This window comes from Scomber japonicus, chromosome 15, assembly GCF_027409825.1.
Source record: "Scomber japonicus isolate fScoJap1 chromosome 15, fScoJap1.pri, whole genome shotgun sequence".
Lineage (NCBI taxonomy): Eukaryota > Metazoa > Chordata > Actinopteri > Scombriformes > Scombridae > Scomber > Scomber japonicus.
The window spans coordinates 20,089,988-20,105,203 of record NC_070592.1 but is presented as its reverse complement, the minus strand read 5'-3'; the positions used below and the strand labels follow the sequence as shown (position 1 = coordinate 20,105,203).

General features: G+C 41.3%; 3 protein-coding genes across 3 annotated transcripts; all 3 read left to right on the top strand.

Moving 5' to 3' along the window:
* The first annotated feature begins 393 nt into the window (after positions 1–393).
* Positions 394–1,621, top strand: hoxa9a (homeobox A9a). Its single transcript, XM_053334204.1, is given in 3 exon segments — positions 394–421; positions 424–996; positions 1,380–1,621. Coding segments are annotated over 3 exon segments (843 nt in total).
* Positions 1,622–5,695: 4,074 nt separating this feature from the next.
* LOC128374006 (homeobox protein Hox-A7-like) lies at positions 5,696–7,367 on the top strand. The gene is made up of 2 exons (XM_053334219.1): positions 5,696–6,062; positions 7,054–7,367. The coding sequence occupies exons 1-2, from the start codon at positions 5,696–5,698 to the stop codon at positions 7,365–7,367; spliced, it is 681 nt and encodes a 226-aa protein (XP_053190194.1).
* A 5,232-nt stretch (positions 7,368–12,599) lies between these two features.
* Positions 12,600–14,826, top strand: hoxa5a (homeobox A5a). The gene is made up of 2 exons (XM_053334003.1): positions 12,600–13,277; positions 13,904–14,826. The coding sequence occupies exons 1-2, from the start codon at positions 12,695–12,697 to the stop codon at positions 14,152–14,154; spliced, it is 834 nt and encodes a 277-aa protein (XP_053189978.1). The 5' UTR covers positions 12,600–12,694; the 3' UTR covers positions 14,155–14,826.
* Positions 14,827–15,216: the final 390 nt, after the last annotated feature.

The window sequence follows — 15,216 nt, the reverse complement described above, 5'->3', positions numbered from 1 at the left end:
TGGATAACAAAGAGGGGATTTTAACAGCATCAACTGGCTATGATACTGCAGAAGTTTTTTTTCTTTTCTTCGCTCGTTCATGTTTTCCATCTCACAGATAGCAGACCTTTCTTATATCTTTATAATTCTTAGCTTTAAAACTAGAGGTTGTTATAGGAGAGCGGGTGAGTATTTAATGACCAAAGGGATTGATTTATCCTTTATTGTTCAGCCTTTATGATCACGTGTGTCTGCTATCCAATGGCATGGCAGCCTGTCTCCCCATTACTAGCCCACTGTAGTTCTCTGAGGGGCCAAGTTGCTACTTGATTTCTCCACATTGTTATTTTGTGAGGCTGGGTTTACTGCGTGTGTATATGTGTGTGTGGTGTGTGTGCGCGTTTTTACTTTTGCATGTATCTGTTGTATGACTGCGTACATATGAAAGTATCATTTTTTTTGCCATGTCGACATCCGGAACCCTGACTAGTTACTACGTCGATTCCCTCATTCTACCCGAGAGCGAGGAGCTCTCTGTGCCGAGATACCCCTCCGCTGCCGGGCTCCAGCACGCAAGACAGACCACTTCCATCAGCGACCACAGCGAGCTTGGGACTTGTACCTTCCCGTCCAAACCGACGGTATTCGGCCCGTCATGGAGCCACGTCCCGGCTCAATTCCCAGGCACCGTCTCGTCTGTGTACCATCACCACTATGGGCATCCCCAAGGCCCAGTAGGTGCAGATACAGACGGCCGCTATCAGTCATGGTTGTTGGAGCCCATGTCCGGTTCCCTGCCAATGACCGGATTACCGACGACCCATCACTACGGAATCAAACCGGAGGGTCTGGGGACGCGAGCTGAAGGCGCGCTACCCGGCTCCCACACGGCACTGCTGCTCTCTGATTACGCCAACGGGACCGTGGCGACGGCATCACCAGTGGAAAAGGACGCACTGTCCGGCCAGACAGGGGACATAAGCGGGGAGGGCGAAGAGAAACCGGGCCTTGATCCAAGTAAGTCACTGCAGAGTCCTTCATGTTTATACTATTTATACCGCATAAAGCTGTGAGGATTTGGGTATGTGATGTGGGGCGCGCGTCTGAACAGATGCTATTCTGAACGTGCCATTTCCTTATGGGGACTGTTAATGGCCCTACTCCCATTGCTATATTAGATACCCTTTGGCAGCTTTTAAAGTGAGCGTGAGCAGAGGGAGATAAATAAGAGGGAGATTAATTTGGATGTTCCGTTTACGCATGTGTAGCCATTTTCCTCTCATTAGAACATGGAGAGTTTTTGTTTTTGTTGGTCTGAGCCGTTATGAGTGATGTGTGTTTATACATTTGGACACCGAGCAACGGGCCCTCACACCAGTGTCGCACCCCACTCTTTCCAGATAACCCAGTGTCCAGCTGGCTCCACGCGAGTGCCACGAGAAAAAAGCGCTGTCCGTACACCAAGCACCAGATCCTGGAGCTGGAGAAAGAGTTCCTCTTTAACACCTACCTGACCAGAGACCGTAGGTACGAGGTGGCGAGGCAGTTAAACCTCACCGAGAGACAGGTTAAAATCTGGTTCCAGAATCGGAGGATGAAGATGAAGAAGTTTAATAAAGACGGCGCACCGAAAGACGAGTGACTGAACCGTACATAGTATTTAGGCTGTGAGCGAGCTTTATGTGTGGAAGCTCATAACTCTGCTGGACCCTGTTTTTAAACTTCATTGTCTTATTGTTCTATATAACATAAGCTATTGGGCTTATTTGTCTTGTAAAAATAGCATGTTGGGCTTCAGTTTGATGCGACTACCTTTATATTGCACAATTTTAACAGTGCCCACTCGTTTTTAATTTGTTCTTTTCTTATGTTGATTTGAATTAATACCTCGTTAAAGTGTATTAGTTGGCTTGGTCCCTGTGCTTGTTTGTGTATGGATGTTTCTAGCTGTGTGTGTCCTGGTTTGTAGCTCTATTTGTTGTCTATCTCAGAGTGACCTGAGCGTATAGTTTGTAAAAATGTGTTCATTTTTATTGTTGTTTCTCTCTTATTGTTAGAACTATGACTGATGACCATGATTTTGAATCTAACATTGTCGCCGCAGATAAAACAGACTGATCGCATTTTGAAGTAGGTTCAAATACCTCAGAAGCCTCCTTGAAAATGCTTACTAAATTAAATGATAGTATAGAAGTTATATTACATGACATGATTGACTACCTATGTGTCTATCAACTACCTACAATAACCTATTTTTCCCGATGGCGAATTATAGTAGATTTGCTTGCGTATAGATACTGAGCTATGTCTGAATTTCAGGGAGTAACATTTTGAAAGAACATAATGTTTGTTAGTGAGAGGAAATTAAACAAAACACTGTAGGCTACTTATTGAATACCTCGCGGTCTGTCGACCGTCTGACTTTTGGTTCACAAATGTAATTTGTACTTTATTTATTAAATAAAACAAATTATATCTGCGAATTCATGCACGTTACATTCTTATTGGATTTTGGCCTGACATCGAAATGAATTGTATGTTTACATAAAAATCACAAGAGACTTTATTGATGCTTATTTTGCACTGCATAAAATGTTTTGTCAAAACACACACACACACACACACACACACACACACACACACACACACACACACACACACACGAAAATACACGCATATCTGCATATTCGAGTTTAATGAAGAGCATTACATTTTTTTACAAATATTTACAAAAATAATTATTAAGTATTTTGTATTTGCTAAACAATTTGAAGGACACACACACACACACACACACACACACACACACACACACACACACACACACACACACACACACACACACACACACACAGCTATTCATCTATAGCTGTATGCATTTTGTTGTGTGTGCGTGTGTGTGTCTGGATTTGGGACTGAGCTGCGTCTTGGCAGAGGATGTTGTTAGCTGTATACAGCCATAAAAGACAATTACTGCTATAACCTTTTATGGGGTGCAAAGCGCTGCGAGGCGAGAGGACACAAAACAAAACAAAACAAAAAAAGAGACATCGAGGGCCTCGACAGCTGAAGCCTAAAATAATCCAGCCGAAGTGTTTCTGTTCAGCTCAGATATGACAGGCCGCTCGGTCTAAAGCTCTGTCATTAGCACCAACCCGACTCAACCAATTTACAGCTGACACAGGCTTTTATGAATGAATATCATGAAATGTTAAGAACCCGGGGAATTTTGGATTCAGTCACACTCTAGAGAAGAAATATGAGATCTAGGTCTAGTTTTAAAATATGACCTCCGCATCCCTGTCTGAGGCTGACTCAAGTCCCTACTTGTTGGAACATATTTGCTACAAAGAAATAGAAAATACGAGAAACAGCAGATCAGACGTGAACTAGTTGCAGAGCTGCAAAGTCTCACGGACAGACGCGGCTCTGTCAGATACACACCAAGTAATTTAGTTCTCATTAAGGGTTGCACAGAAAATGACAGATAATTGTAGTTAGAAGGTAAGACTTTAGTCCAACTAGAGTGCTGTTGTGACGCGTTAGGGGACGCAGATGGACCCAAACTTCAAAGACTCGAGCAGAGACAGTGCAATAAAACGCCTGGTCTGCTATACTGTCTGGCATTCCAGTTTTAATGGCTTTATGGCCGTCCAGACACAATTAGGCCGTTTCCAGAATGGCACCCATTTGTTTTTTCTTCTCTTTCCGTGGGACTGCGACCTGGACAAAAGGCCGAGCGGAAATGATCAGCTTTATTGGATTCTCCCCGACGGGGACGCGCAGGACTCACGGTCATTTGGAGCGTTCCTTTGTTTCTACCTGGGAACCTTCCGCCCTCTGCTCCTTTGCCGGGCCCATCCTAAAGGAGAATGAGCAATAAAGCCAACAGCTAGTTTCAAACCCAGTGGTAGGCCTCTAGATGAGGATTATATCAAACTACATCTAAACATGTCTGCTAAAATCAACCAGCTCTTGGCTCAAAAATCACATTTGAAGAAGCATAACGTTACCTCTGTATGTTATTTATCTTATTTTTATCCTCTAATTTCTCCCGGATTGCAGCAGAAAGACAAAACGCCTGTGCATTGTTGCCTCCACACCCTGCAGTCCCTACAAGTCACCAGCCGGTGGCGACACTGTTCCACAACATCTTCCCCAAACTAGTAGTTGTAACACTCCTTCTTAATGAACCTGCACCGGGGAACATACTGTAGTAACATTTTAATAGTCCAGCCAAATAATTTGACACCTTTTTACAATCTCGGTGCAGAAGCTGCTTCTGTAGCCAGCGGCTCTGTGGGGAAGAATGAATCAGCCAGCACACAGAGACTATTTGATTTCTGCTTTCGCCCTCAAACAGTCGCTCTCTGATCACTGCTGTGATTTAACCGTATTAAATCGTTTAATAGCAGAGTTATGTAATAACACTACAATAAAATATGAACAGATTTCCACATTACATTTATTAGATGTCAGTATCTTAACAAATCTATTTGAGTTCCAGACAAACAAGCTCTTTGAATTGTGCCGTACATAAAACGCTAGATGTTGGATTATTGATGTTTGATTATTTTAATAGATTTCAATGTGTGCAAACAATTTCAATGAATTTTTGGTTAATTCGTATTATGCTTATGATACTACTATTGCGGCTACTGCTATTTATTTGCCTAATTGCTCCGTTTTTGCAAAGAATGTTATTCTGACAATTGTTATTTTATTTATTATGTTTATTGTGCGCATAGTTTATCCAAATGTATTGCTCATTGTAGATCATTTAGGTTACATTACGGTGTCCGTTAGAAACATTTTTATTGTAGGTCAAATTCATTATTATTATTATTATTATTATTATTATGATTATTATTTATAGTAGTGGTAATAACAGTAATAGCGGCTGTAGTAGTAGCCCCTGCAATTTATGTGTTTTATTATCGTTTTATTTCTAGTCATATCCAGATTTTCACCTAAAAAAATCAGTTCTGATGTTTGTGTGCATAACAATGTTCAAACCTCCTGGGAAATAAATGTCTGTGTCTAACAGTGTAGATCATCCGCGCTATGGGTGCTTACATAGGATATGTGTAATCAAAATATTTTTTTACTTCTATGACGCGAGGCCAGTTTGAAAAGACAAGCCAACATGATCACTTACTGTTCGTTATTAGTCTATAAATAAGCCTTTGGGCTGTAGTTATTATAGCAGCTATTATAACCGATTATTAGCTATCATTGAGTGTTATCCTGTATTATTGTGAATGTAGATTATTATTTTTATTATTATTATTATTATTAAGGAGTATAGGTGTAAGTGTATTCTACAAAGATGCATAACATTTTAGAAGCCCTTATATGCTCCTTTTTGCTTTTGCTTGTAAAGTAGCGGTAAGAAAGGTAATATACTATGATCTTAATACGTAAATTACCTCTTGATGACTGGAATTGTGTGAGTTTCTCTCCTCTGTGTTTATGTGTGTGTATGTGTTTATGTGTGTGAAGTGTTAATCCCATTCTGCAGTCTGCGCCATAATGAAATCCATGTCTGCCTGCTGATTGGATGAGAGTGGCCAGGCCTGAGTCATGTGGGTGAGTTCTTTGGTCCAGAGTGAAAATGGGGTTTGGTGTAAATCTAAGGTGTATTGCTGTCATATATCACGCTACCTCGTAAAAACGACACTGAGGATTCTGGGCCAACAAATCAGGGAGAAAAAATATGAGTTCTTATTATGTGGATGGTCTTCTTAGCAAATATACGGCGAGTAGTTCTCTGTTCCCAAACATAGACCGGGCTTCTTGCGGTATTGGACCCAGTGGAGAGGACTATGCCTCGGCTCGGACAGCTGCAGCCATCGCTTTTGCACCGCCCCGGTCTGGAGTTTACAACGTCAACAATGCAGTGTACCAGAGCCTCCCAATGTTTACCTCGGGCTGTGCCCAGGGACAGGACGCACACACACCGCAATGCAGTCCGTTTGACCAGAGCCGCCTGTTCACCGACAGCTGCTGCAATCCGGGGCCGGGACCCCTAACCTCGCCGCCGGACAAACAATACCGGATGTACCCCTGGATGAAAACATCAGGTATGTGCGGATATTATCTCTCAGTCGCTATTTCAAAAAGCTCAGGTCAATGCTTTTACAAAGAATTGGGATACTTACAATGTCCGTTAGTAGTTCAATTAATTTCGTGAAGCCATTGGTGTTGCATGGAAAGAATCGTAAAACTTTTATTGCGCAACTAATGAGTTCTGCAGCCATAAATTCATTTGTCCAGCGCTCCTGTGTGTTCAGTACGAAGAGACCTTGCCGCTGGGGGTTTTCTCTGCACTCTTATTACTCTTATAGCCTCTTCTCCCTTTTGTGGTTGTAAAAAAGATCGGTCTGTTGTGTAAATCAGTGCTCCTGCACTCTGCAGCTCCTCGTCTAATTGGGTCTGCACTGCAGAGGCTCTGGTGTTTTTCTGAAACTCGTTTGTCCACATTGTTGGATCAATATGCGCCTATATTGTCGGCTACATAAAGAAGTCAGACGGATTTAGAATGCAAGCAATTTGAAACATTGGGATAGTTTAAAATTTTGAAAGAGGAGGTGTTGGTTGCTGTAATCTAATTACTGATGGCTCCTTCGGTACGCAGAACATTGTTGGTTTTTAATTGGAAAGACATGCAGAGTATCAAAGGAGGCATGAGCTAAAGACCCCAGCAGGACTAATTTAAACAGATGTAAAGAAACTGCAAAGGGAAAAAAAGCCTCCTCTGCTGATTAGTGTGTGCGTGTGAGGAGTGTGTTCTGCAAATGTGTGTGTGTGTGCGTGTGTGTGCGTGTGTGTGTGTGTGTGTGTGTGTATGTGTGTGTGGGTAGGCGGTAAAGTAAAATATGAGCAACAATTAATTACGCAATAACAAATAAATTAGTGGCACCGGAAATGTTTCTTACAGCAAGTTTTTATTGTCAACACCAGTGTCAACACCACTTTAATTAATGGCTCAAGCAGTATCATATCTCATACATGCAAAAAAGATGCCATATTTTTTGCAATTTATATACAGCTGTCACATCTTATCTCCCACAGATCCAAACAGAAAGCGGGGACGGCAGACCTACTCCCGGCACCAGACCCTGGAGCTGGAGAAGGAGTTCCACTTTAGTCGGTACTTGACCCGCAGGCGCAGGTTCGAGATAGCCCATGCCCTCTGCCTCTCAGAGAGACAGATCAAAATCTGGTTTCAGAACCGCAGGATGAAGTGGAAGAAAGACAACAAGGACGAACCGGTGCCCACCATGGAGGAAAAGGACCGTGATATCCAAGCGGTGTCCGAGGCCGGGGAGCTCCATGCTGGAGACACCCGGAGCGCCAGCTTTGAGTCAGAAAATGCTGCAAAGTAACGAAAGAGACAAAGACAATTAAATCCTTAATAATAATAATAATGATAATAATAATAAATAAAAAATAAAAAATAACACACTGTTAATAATGGATAAGGGATGCATATAAAAGCTTTGTAGGCTGATTAATATAATGACAGCTGAGGGAAATGATATAATAAGCAATTTAACAGTAAACTAATCTGTGTCCCATTTACACCCGAAATGTAAGAAGGCTCCGCATGAAAAAGGGATATTAACTACCTAATCAAACTCTATTTTTATATATGCTATATGCTACATGTAATTTAACCAGACTCTACTACTGAATCAACATTCCTTAACAAAAAACTACCTAATATTCAAACACTGACACAATGATTTCCCCCACAGACGGTTGTATTTCTAAAGGGAACAAATGCAACATTCTGCGTGAATGTGCCTTACTTTGAATATAGGCTAATTAAAAGTGAATGTTTTCTCAGTCAAATACCTTCAACTGTGACATTTCAGCTCGTTAAGCACCTTGTGTATCATTTTTATTATCACTGTTTATTAATTACAATATCTATTATTGCTGTTATCGAGTAATTATCTACATTAGGAAGGAAGGAAATATTTATTTAGTTTTAGATGAACTTTCTACCTCATATTCTTAGAAAATCCACTTACTTATGATATAGCAAACAGGAATACCCTAATGTAAATGTTTTTGGTCATAGTTATGTTCTGTAAATGTTGGTATAATTGCATATTTCATGCGTAAAGATTTTCAGACAAATAGGCTAAATGCATGCACATTTATTTAGACAGCATGACAGCATTCAGTATCAGATTTTTTAGTGTAAAATGAGAAGGCTAGAATTTCAAAATGTGCAAGTACTGTGATTTTTTTTAGGTTCAGTGGCCAAGTTTTCAGTGTAAATACGGTAATAACCTATGTGAAAAATAAATCTCTAAACCTTTTAAATCTGTGTTAAATCTGTAAAGGGAAATATAATAATGGAATAAAAATAGTTTCTACCTGCCTATTTGTTTGTTTGCTTTCAATCTTTGAGCACGTGTGTAACCACAACAATCAGCTGGTAATCATGGTATTTAAAGGCGGTTACGTTATAATATCTCGCATACAGTCATCAGTAAGCGCCGCTCACAGTGGCCAATATCAAGTTGCATGTAATGAAACATGTTGCAGTCCATTATGAGGGTTAGGTAAACACTGGAGTTGGGGAATGTGAGCTATGAGGATGCGAGATGGGGCAGGCTGCAGATGAAGGGAAATTACTGCTGAACTCTGCATTCCCTCTTCCCTCGGTAAGATGGCGCCTGTCGGTGACCTGCCCCCTTCCTTCTGTCCCCCCTCCCTCCCTCTCCCTCTCCCCCCACCCTCCATCTCTCCCTCCAGCGATGGGTCATAAATCCGTTGTTGTTTATGAAAATTTACAACATGGCAATACAACTTTACGACGCGGCGCGGCCTCCTATTGGCCACAGCTCGTCACGTGACGTGGAGCCGTGAACATGAACTTTTTATATATAATTTCCAATAGCGGAATAGAGCAGCCTTTCATTTAACGGTCCCGAGCTTCCACACGGATGTTTTCACCAGCAACCCTCTACATTTTACGCCTCTCACGTCTCTTCTCTTTTTTTATTTTTGGAGTTTGGACTTTGTTTTTTCTTGGTGAGACAGAGTCTAAGAAGCTTGCTTTTTGGGAACATGACTGGATCATTTAAGTGCCCTGCTGTCGGTCCCCTGACACGTTGTGGCAAGATGAGTGGAAGGTGCTCCGGTGCGTCACTGAACCCTGGGAGACCTAGTTTCCGACCAGGGACCCAGCTGGAGCCTTATCCCAGTAAACCGTCTGCACCTGCCAACTCCCTCCCCTCGCCCCCCTGTTTACAAGATTCTCCAGAAAAGGTAAGACAACTAAAACCTGTCTGTCGACTGCATGTTTGCTCTGTCATCTACTTTGCAATGACAACCCAGTTAAGCAAATAAGAATCAGTACTTTATTTAGATATTGAACCGCATTATTTAAATAGAGATAACACATTATGTGCAAATGGTTGCAGTTTACAGTATGCTTTGAATGACACGCCACGTGGAACATCTTGATCAGTGTAAATTAGATAACAGTTATTTGAAGTAGTGTTGATTTGGTGTTGATCTGCAGGCTGGATTTTTTGTATGCTGCTCAGGCTTTATTTGTTTGTTGTGGATTTTAAAGTGGGATGTGCTTTCGGCTGTAAAATTAATTGGGTGGCTGGTAGTCAAAGGATGTGCACTTTGATGCCCTCCTGTGGGGACATGAGGGATATTATGCTGGCAGTATGCTGCTTGTTCTACTGCAAATGCCTGCGGTGCACGTCGACTTCTATTCTGTGTTTCTACCTGCGTCCAAGTTTACAGTTTTAACGTTTTGTGCGTCATATGACTGCCCTGGATGCGTGTTGTATTAATGATTATAGGATAACAGTGGAAAAAATGGGCTGGTTTTACTGTATAAATGAGATGTATTGAATATTACAATGGAATTTAACGTTGAAATGTATATCTGCATTGCATTATTTGCACCCTGTAATTGCACCTCTGTGTTGTTCACTGCGCTCCTTAACACACGTTTACTGAGCTTAATATTGTGTATTGAGGCACTGCAGTGATTCCTTTTCGGTAAGAAATTACTGGTCAGCCAAGCAACTCAATTCTGTTAAGATGTAAAACGCAAAGCTTGTGAAAGATGCCAATTAAACGTGCAAAAGTGGATATTAATTAATTCAACGTAATGTTCATTTTACATTTTCTCTTTGGCCTATTTCATATGCGAGCCTAAACATTTATTTTTTCCTGTTTTATTTGTAAAAAAAAAAATTATTGGATTCACGTTGATGTTGTCTGAGGGAAAAAAAGGTGGTGGTCGTCATGTGTTTTAGCTGCTGTTGCCTCATATTTAGGTAATATAAACAATGTGTTTCCTTCCGCTGGAAAAAGTGTGCAGCTGTTAGGTGGGAATTATTCTGCGCATAGTATTTAACTTAATGTCTACCATCCTAAATGTGAGTGCGGTGAGTTTTAGTGGTGCTGCAGCTTTGCGTCATGATATTTAAAAATATATTCTATTCAAATATCTTGGGATTATTTTTGCGTACTCCTCACAGTCATGAGTGCTAGTGTGTGAAGGTGCCTGCAGAGTGCACTGCCCTCCTTTTATCCCTGCAACAGTGACCCCCTTCACTCCCAGCCCGACATGTTTGACACCAGAGCGCACTCACTTCTTTCCTCTCTTTTCTTTTGGTCCTTGTTTAGTTCCTGGGTGTGTCCCTTGTTCGACTCAGGGGAAACAATTTTCGTGGGAACTTTGTTGCCATTGGTCAGCCATAAATCAGCTGTTAGAGCGTGACTGTTTAGCCAGGACACACTCCCTAAGTCTTCTCTTATTGTAGGCCAACTGAGTACGGTTTTTGGGAGCCGGTGTTCACCCTCTCTTTGGTCATGCCTCCTGGGTGTCTGTTACAGGAAAGGACACGCATGCCTGAACCAGAAAATATGAATCTATCTCACTATTTTTGTCAGTAACACAGGATTGGGCTTGTGCCGGGTAAAAGTGCTACTCTGGGGAAATAGCATGTGAGGGAAAGCAAAGGACATGTCACTGCCTTCCAGAGACGAAGGTGCCATAAAAATTCCTCAAGGAGATAACCAAACAGAGCGCTGGACGCAGCGTCTTGCCTTTATATGGACTTCATGTGTGTACGAGGCTTCGTGAGCCTCTCCTGGTTCTCTAATTCTCAGTCGATAGTTGATTTGCACCTTTTAATTAGTACATTGGCCAATTTTACGCAAAGAAGGAAAGAGTGCCGCAAAGATTTACCTATGCAAAAATGCAAAGGCTTGCTTTTAACAACTTTTCATTAAAGTAATAAATCATCTTTATTTGTGACTTTGTTTTGAGAACCCTGCTCTAATATCACATATAATGTTGTGTTTATTTTAACAGAAAGTGGAAGACGAGGAGCAGAAAATTACAAAACTCTTTTTAATGCCAAATATGAATATCTCATGACACAATGCACAAAACATACATATGAATTACTGTTTGAATATTGTGGTTAGATCACATTTTACACTTTAAATACATTCGCTTAGTTTTAACCATTAATCGTAATTCGAATTCGAATATCCCATTTTCTAGTAGTTTCTAATTTTCTTGTTTTTCCCTCCGTGTCATTTTAAAGTAGATGCCTGTACAAAGCGATTTTATGTCTTGATATTATGTTGATATCTCATCAAAAAAAGAAAGGAAAAATACAGAACTGCTATTGTGTTAGATGCTGACTATTTAAAAGTCAATATGAACGATGATTCACCAGTAAATGAGAATACAATAAAGTCGTGTAATATGCGCAAAAACCTTGTAATATCCTCAAAGTGCGCATTGTTGGCTTCGCTGAATTTTAACCAGCTTATGTGCAGTAACGTGGGTTTACTTGAGTTCATATATAGCCTATATTTAAAGTTATCAATTCTTCAGAGTGGCATAAAGGCCAGGCCTTGAGTGGCAGTCCGTGTGACATTATTCGATAATGTGCTGTTTAGCTTTTATCTTCCCCCACAAACATTTATTCATTAGTGTTTCCCCACATGAGTTCAGTTGTTTTATGATTATAAGAAAAAGTGTGGAAAAAACACCCAGCCCTGTTTTGGATGGGCTGTTATTCTATTAACGGCACAGTCTATTTGCACTCATCGCCTATCACAACATGTATAACAGATTCTGATCGAATTATTTCTGTACACTAGCTTCGCAGAGATTGCACTCTCAGCATGTCACTTGTTGTATTGTTTAGGAGCCCGTTGGTTTTTTTGCCGCAATGGTCGTTAACCTCTGAATGACCCCCGTTTGGAGCCCCCGCCTCAGAAAGCACCGCAGACAGGCAGTGCAGCAGTTGAGCCAGAGGATGGCGCACCACGACAATTCAAAACACCAGAGCCTCGACTCAGAGTTTGCCCTAGCCAAGAGCGCGTGGAGGCGCGCGCCCTTCACATCCCACCCAGTATTTCCTGCGTGCACGAGTTTACCTCTGGAGGTCACCAAGCAGGATTTACGACTGGTCAACAAAAGCACGTGATTCTTCGCCGTACCCCATATTTGGGTGCCTACGTAAGAGAGAATCAAGTCCATGTCCCACTCATTTCCATAATTCATCATAAATTGTGCAAGGGTGCTATAGGACGCGCTAAACCATAAGAGCCACAAATCAAGCACACAGGTTTATGCTATTTTACCTCCAAAATAATACAAAACAACAGCAATACTTACAACGAGCAAACGGTGGATTGTCAACAAATGAGCTCCTATTTTGTGAACTCATTCTGCGGTCGCTATCCCAATGGCGCGGACTTCCAGTTACATAATTATGGAGACCATAATACGGCAAACGAGCAATATAGAGACTCAACAGCCATGCATTCCAGCAGGTACGGCTATGGCTACAACGGGATGGACCTAACAGTCGGACGGCCCGGTACCGGACACTTTGTGGGCAGCGAGCGGACGCAGGGCTACTCCCCGAGTCACTCAGCGGCGACAACACCCTCAGTGGAGCCAGTCAGGTACACGCAATCCACCAACAGCACCGGGACCACGTCTTTATCACCACCACCTGACCCTCTGCCGTGCTCCTCGGTCGCCAGTTCGTCTCCGGTCACCGAGTCTCAAACTCAACACCGAGCCGTGAAAAACTCCCTAACGAGCCCATGCTCGAGCTCGAACGGAGGCACGCTGCTGCTCAGCCGGGACTGTGTGTCCAAAGCTTCCCCTCTCCAGGAGGAGAAGCCTGCGGGAAGTGCACCGACAACTCCTCAAAATGTCACCGACTCGACACAGCCTCAGATATATCCGTGGATGAGAAAACTACACATAAGTCATGGTAATCTCCTTTTTTAATGATCTTTTATTGATTTTAGAGACCTGATGATATGTTATTGTTTGGTAACAGACTGATCACGTTTACACCTTATTCAGGACTTTTTTCACAAGTAAAGCAGGCCTAAAATGGAGAATTTACCACTGTATGACAATTGTTGAAAAAGCACAACATGTATTTACTTTTCCAAAGGTGCATGAGCGCCATATGCACCTCTCACCTGTTTGGTGTATTATTGCTTTACAGTCCTATCAGCATAAAGCAGCTACGGAATCATTTCATAACGCTACATGTAAGGTTAAAATGTTTTCGATATGTGCAAGATACAAGCTTTTTAGTTGATTGCTGTGTAATTAGTATGGCCAATTTGAAATCTTTTAACCACATTAATTCATTTTCGTTATGTGTATGTGGAACAAAGCGTCTTTCTCACTTTGTTAGCTCATGCTTTTAATATTTTGGAGGTTTCATAGGCGTTGCTAAAGTCGTACCTCCAGACACTTTTTAACAATATCCAAAAATGCGAACATTTTTAAAAAAAGTTGATGCACATTTCTTTTTAACAATCTGATGTGTCTCGTGTTTTTCTACTCTTTTTCTTGCAAACAAAAAAAAACAACAAAAAAAAGATTTAGCAGGACCAGAGGGGAAGAGAGCCAGGACTGCTTACACCCGGTACCAGACCCTGGAGCTGGAGAAGGAGTTCCACTTCAACCGGTACCTGACCCGCAGGCGGAGGATCGAGATAGCCCATGCCCTCTGCCTCTCAGAGAGACAGATCAAAATCTGGTTTCAGAACCGCAGGATGAAGTGGAAGAAAGACAACAAGCTGAAGAGCATGAGCATGGCGGCTGCAGGCGGGGGAGGCTACAGGCCTTGATACTCACCCCTGCATCCCTGACAACGAGTACTATAAAAAAATTCAAAAAAACATAATCGTCATATCAACTTCTTCTCCAACTATTTCAAAAAAAAGCGCAGAGACTTGTTAACAGGGCTGTGTGCGGGACATGGGACACCCCACTCAAGCCCTCTGTATGTCCAACAACCGTCCCATTATATTCCTTAATATTATTTCCTTTTTATTTCCACCGTGGTAATGCTTATGTGAGTAAAAAAGAAACCGCATTATGTACAGTTCTGTCTAGATTTAGAGGAAAAGGAAACACATGAAAAATAAATGTTTGTTTAAGTTATTTCTTGTTCATAAGAAAAAATGAAAGCCTGAAATACTACCTACCGCAAATAAATCCAGTAAAAAAAGTTGTGTAATGCACTCAGAACAACAACAGCCTAATAAATAGAAGGTTGGGGTTGGGCTGCCTTTGTGTTTAGCCTTCGTTTTCTATGTATGTACTGTATATGTATGTATTTATTTGTTTGATGTATTGTACCAACTTGTTCAGATAACTTGCTTCCAAAAAGTAGAGCCAGCAAAGTAAGCCTTGTGTGTTTTTTTGTGTGCGTTGTGAACAAATGTATGGAAAGAGGTGCCGACTCGGTCTTGTATGTACAGTAGCTGTGCCTTTTTATCTTTTTTTGTTTTGAGGGTTTTTTTTTATGTTTCTTTTTTGCAGGAGCTGCTGTTTGCGTTATTCACCTGAGCGCAACATCTTAGTAAAAACGTGTTTTTTTTGTCTTTGCTTTCTATGTTTTTTTATGTGGAGGGTCACACAGTAAAAATCCATTGCCTCTGTGTATAACTCCATCGTGATAAGCTTTTTGTAAATGTTTTTCAAAGACTGGAAGTCAAGAATATATAATAATAATAATAATAATGATAATAATGTTGACGATGATAACGATGATGGTCATTATAATAAACTTTCTACTGGAACGGCAATATTACAGTGACTGTACTTTTTTAAATGAAATAAAAGAAATTAAAGTTAATTTGCGATTGTGGAAGAGAAGAGTCTGCCTTTGCTGTAAGGTGAAAAAA

Excerpts from the sequence above, each read along its gene's own strand:
- hoxa5a (XM_053334003.1), top strand. The coding sequence starts at position 12,695 with ATGAGCTCCTATTTTGTGAACTCATTCTGCGGTCGCTATCCCAATGGC. Across the intron at positions 13,278-13,903 it reads AAAACTACACATAAGTCATG|ATTTAGCAGGACCAGAGGGG; the intron begins GTAATCTCCTTT and ends AACAAAAAAAAG.
- LOC128374006 (XM_053334219.1), top strand. The coding sequence starts at position 5,696 with ATGAGTTCTTATTATGTGGATGGTCTTCTTAGCAAATATACGGCGAGT. Across the intron at positions 6,063-7,053 it reads CCCCTGGATGAAAACATCAG|ATCCAAACAGAAAGCGGGGA; the intron begins GTATGTGCGGAT and ends TATCTCCCACAG.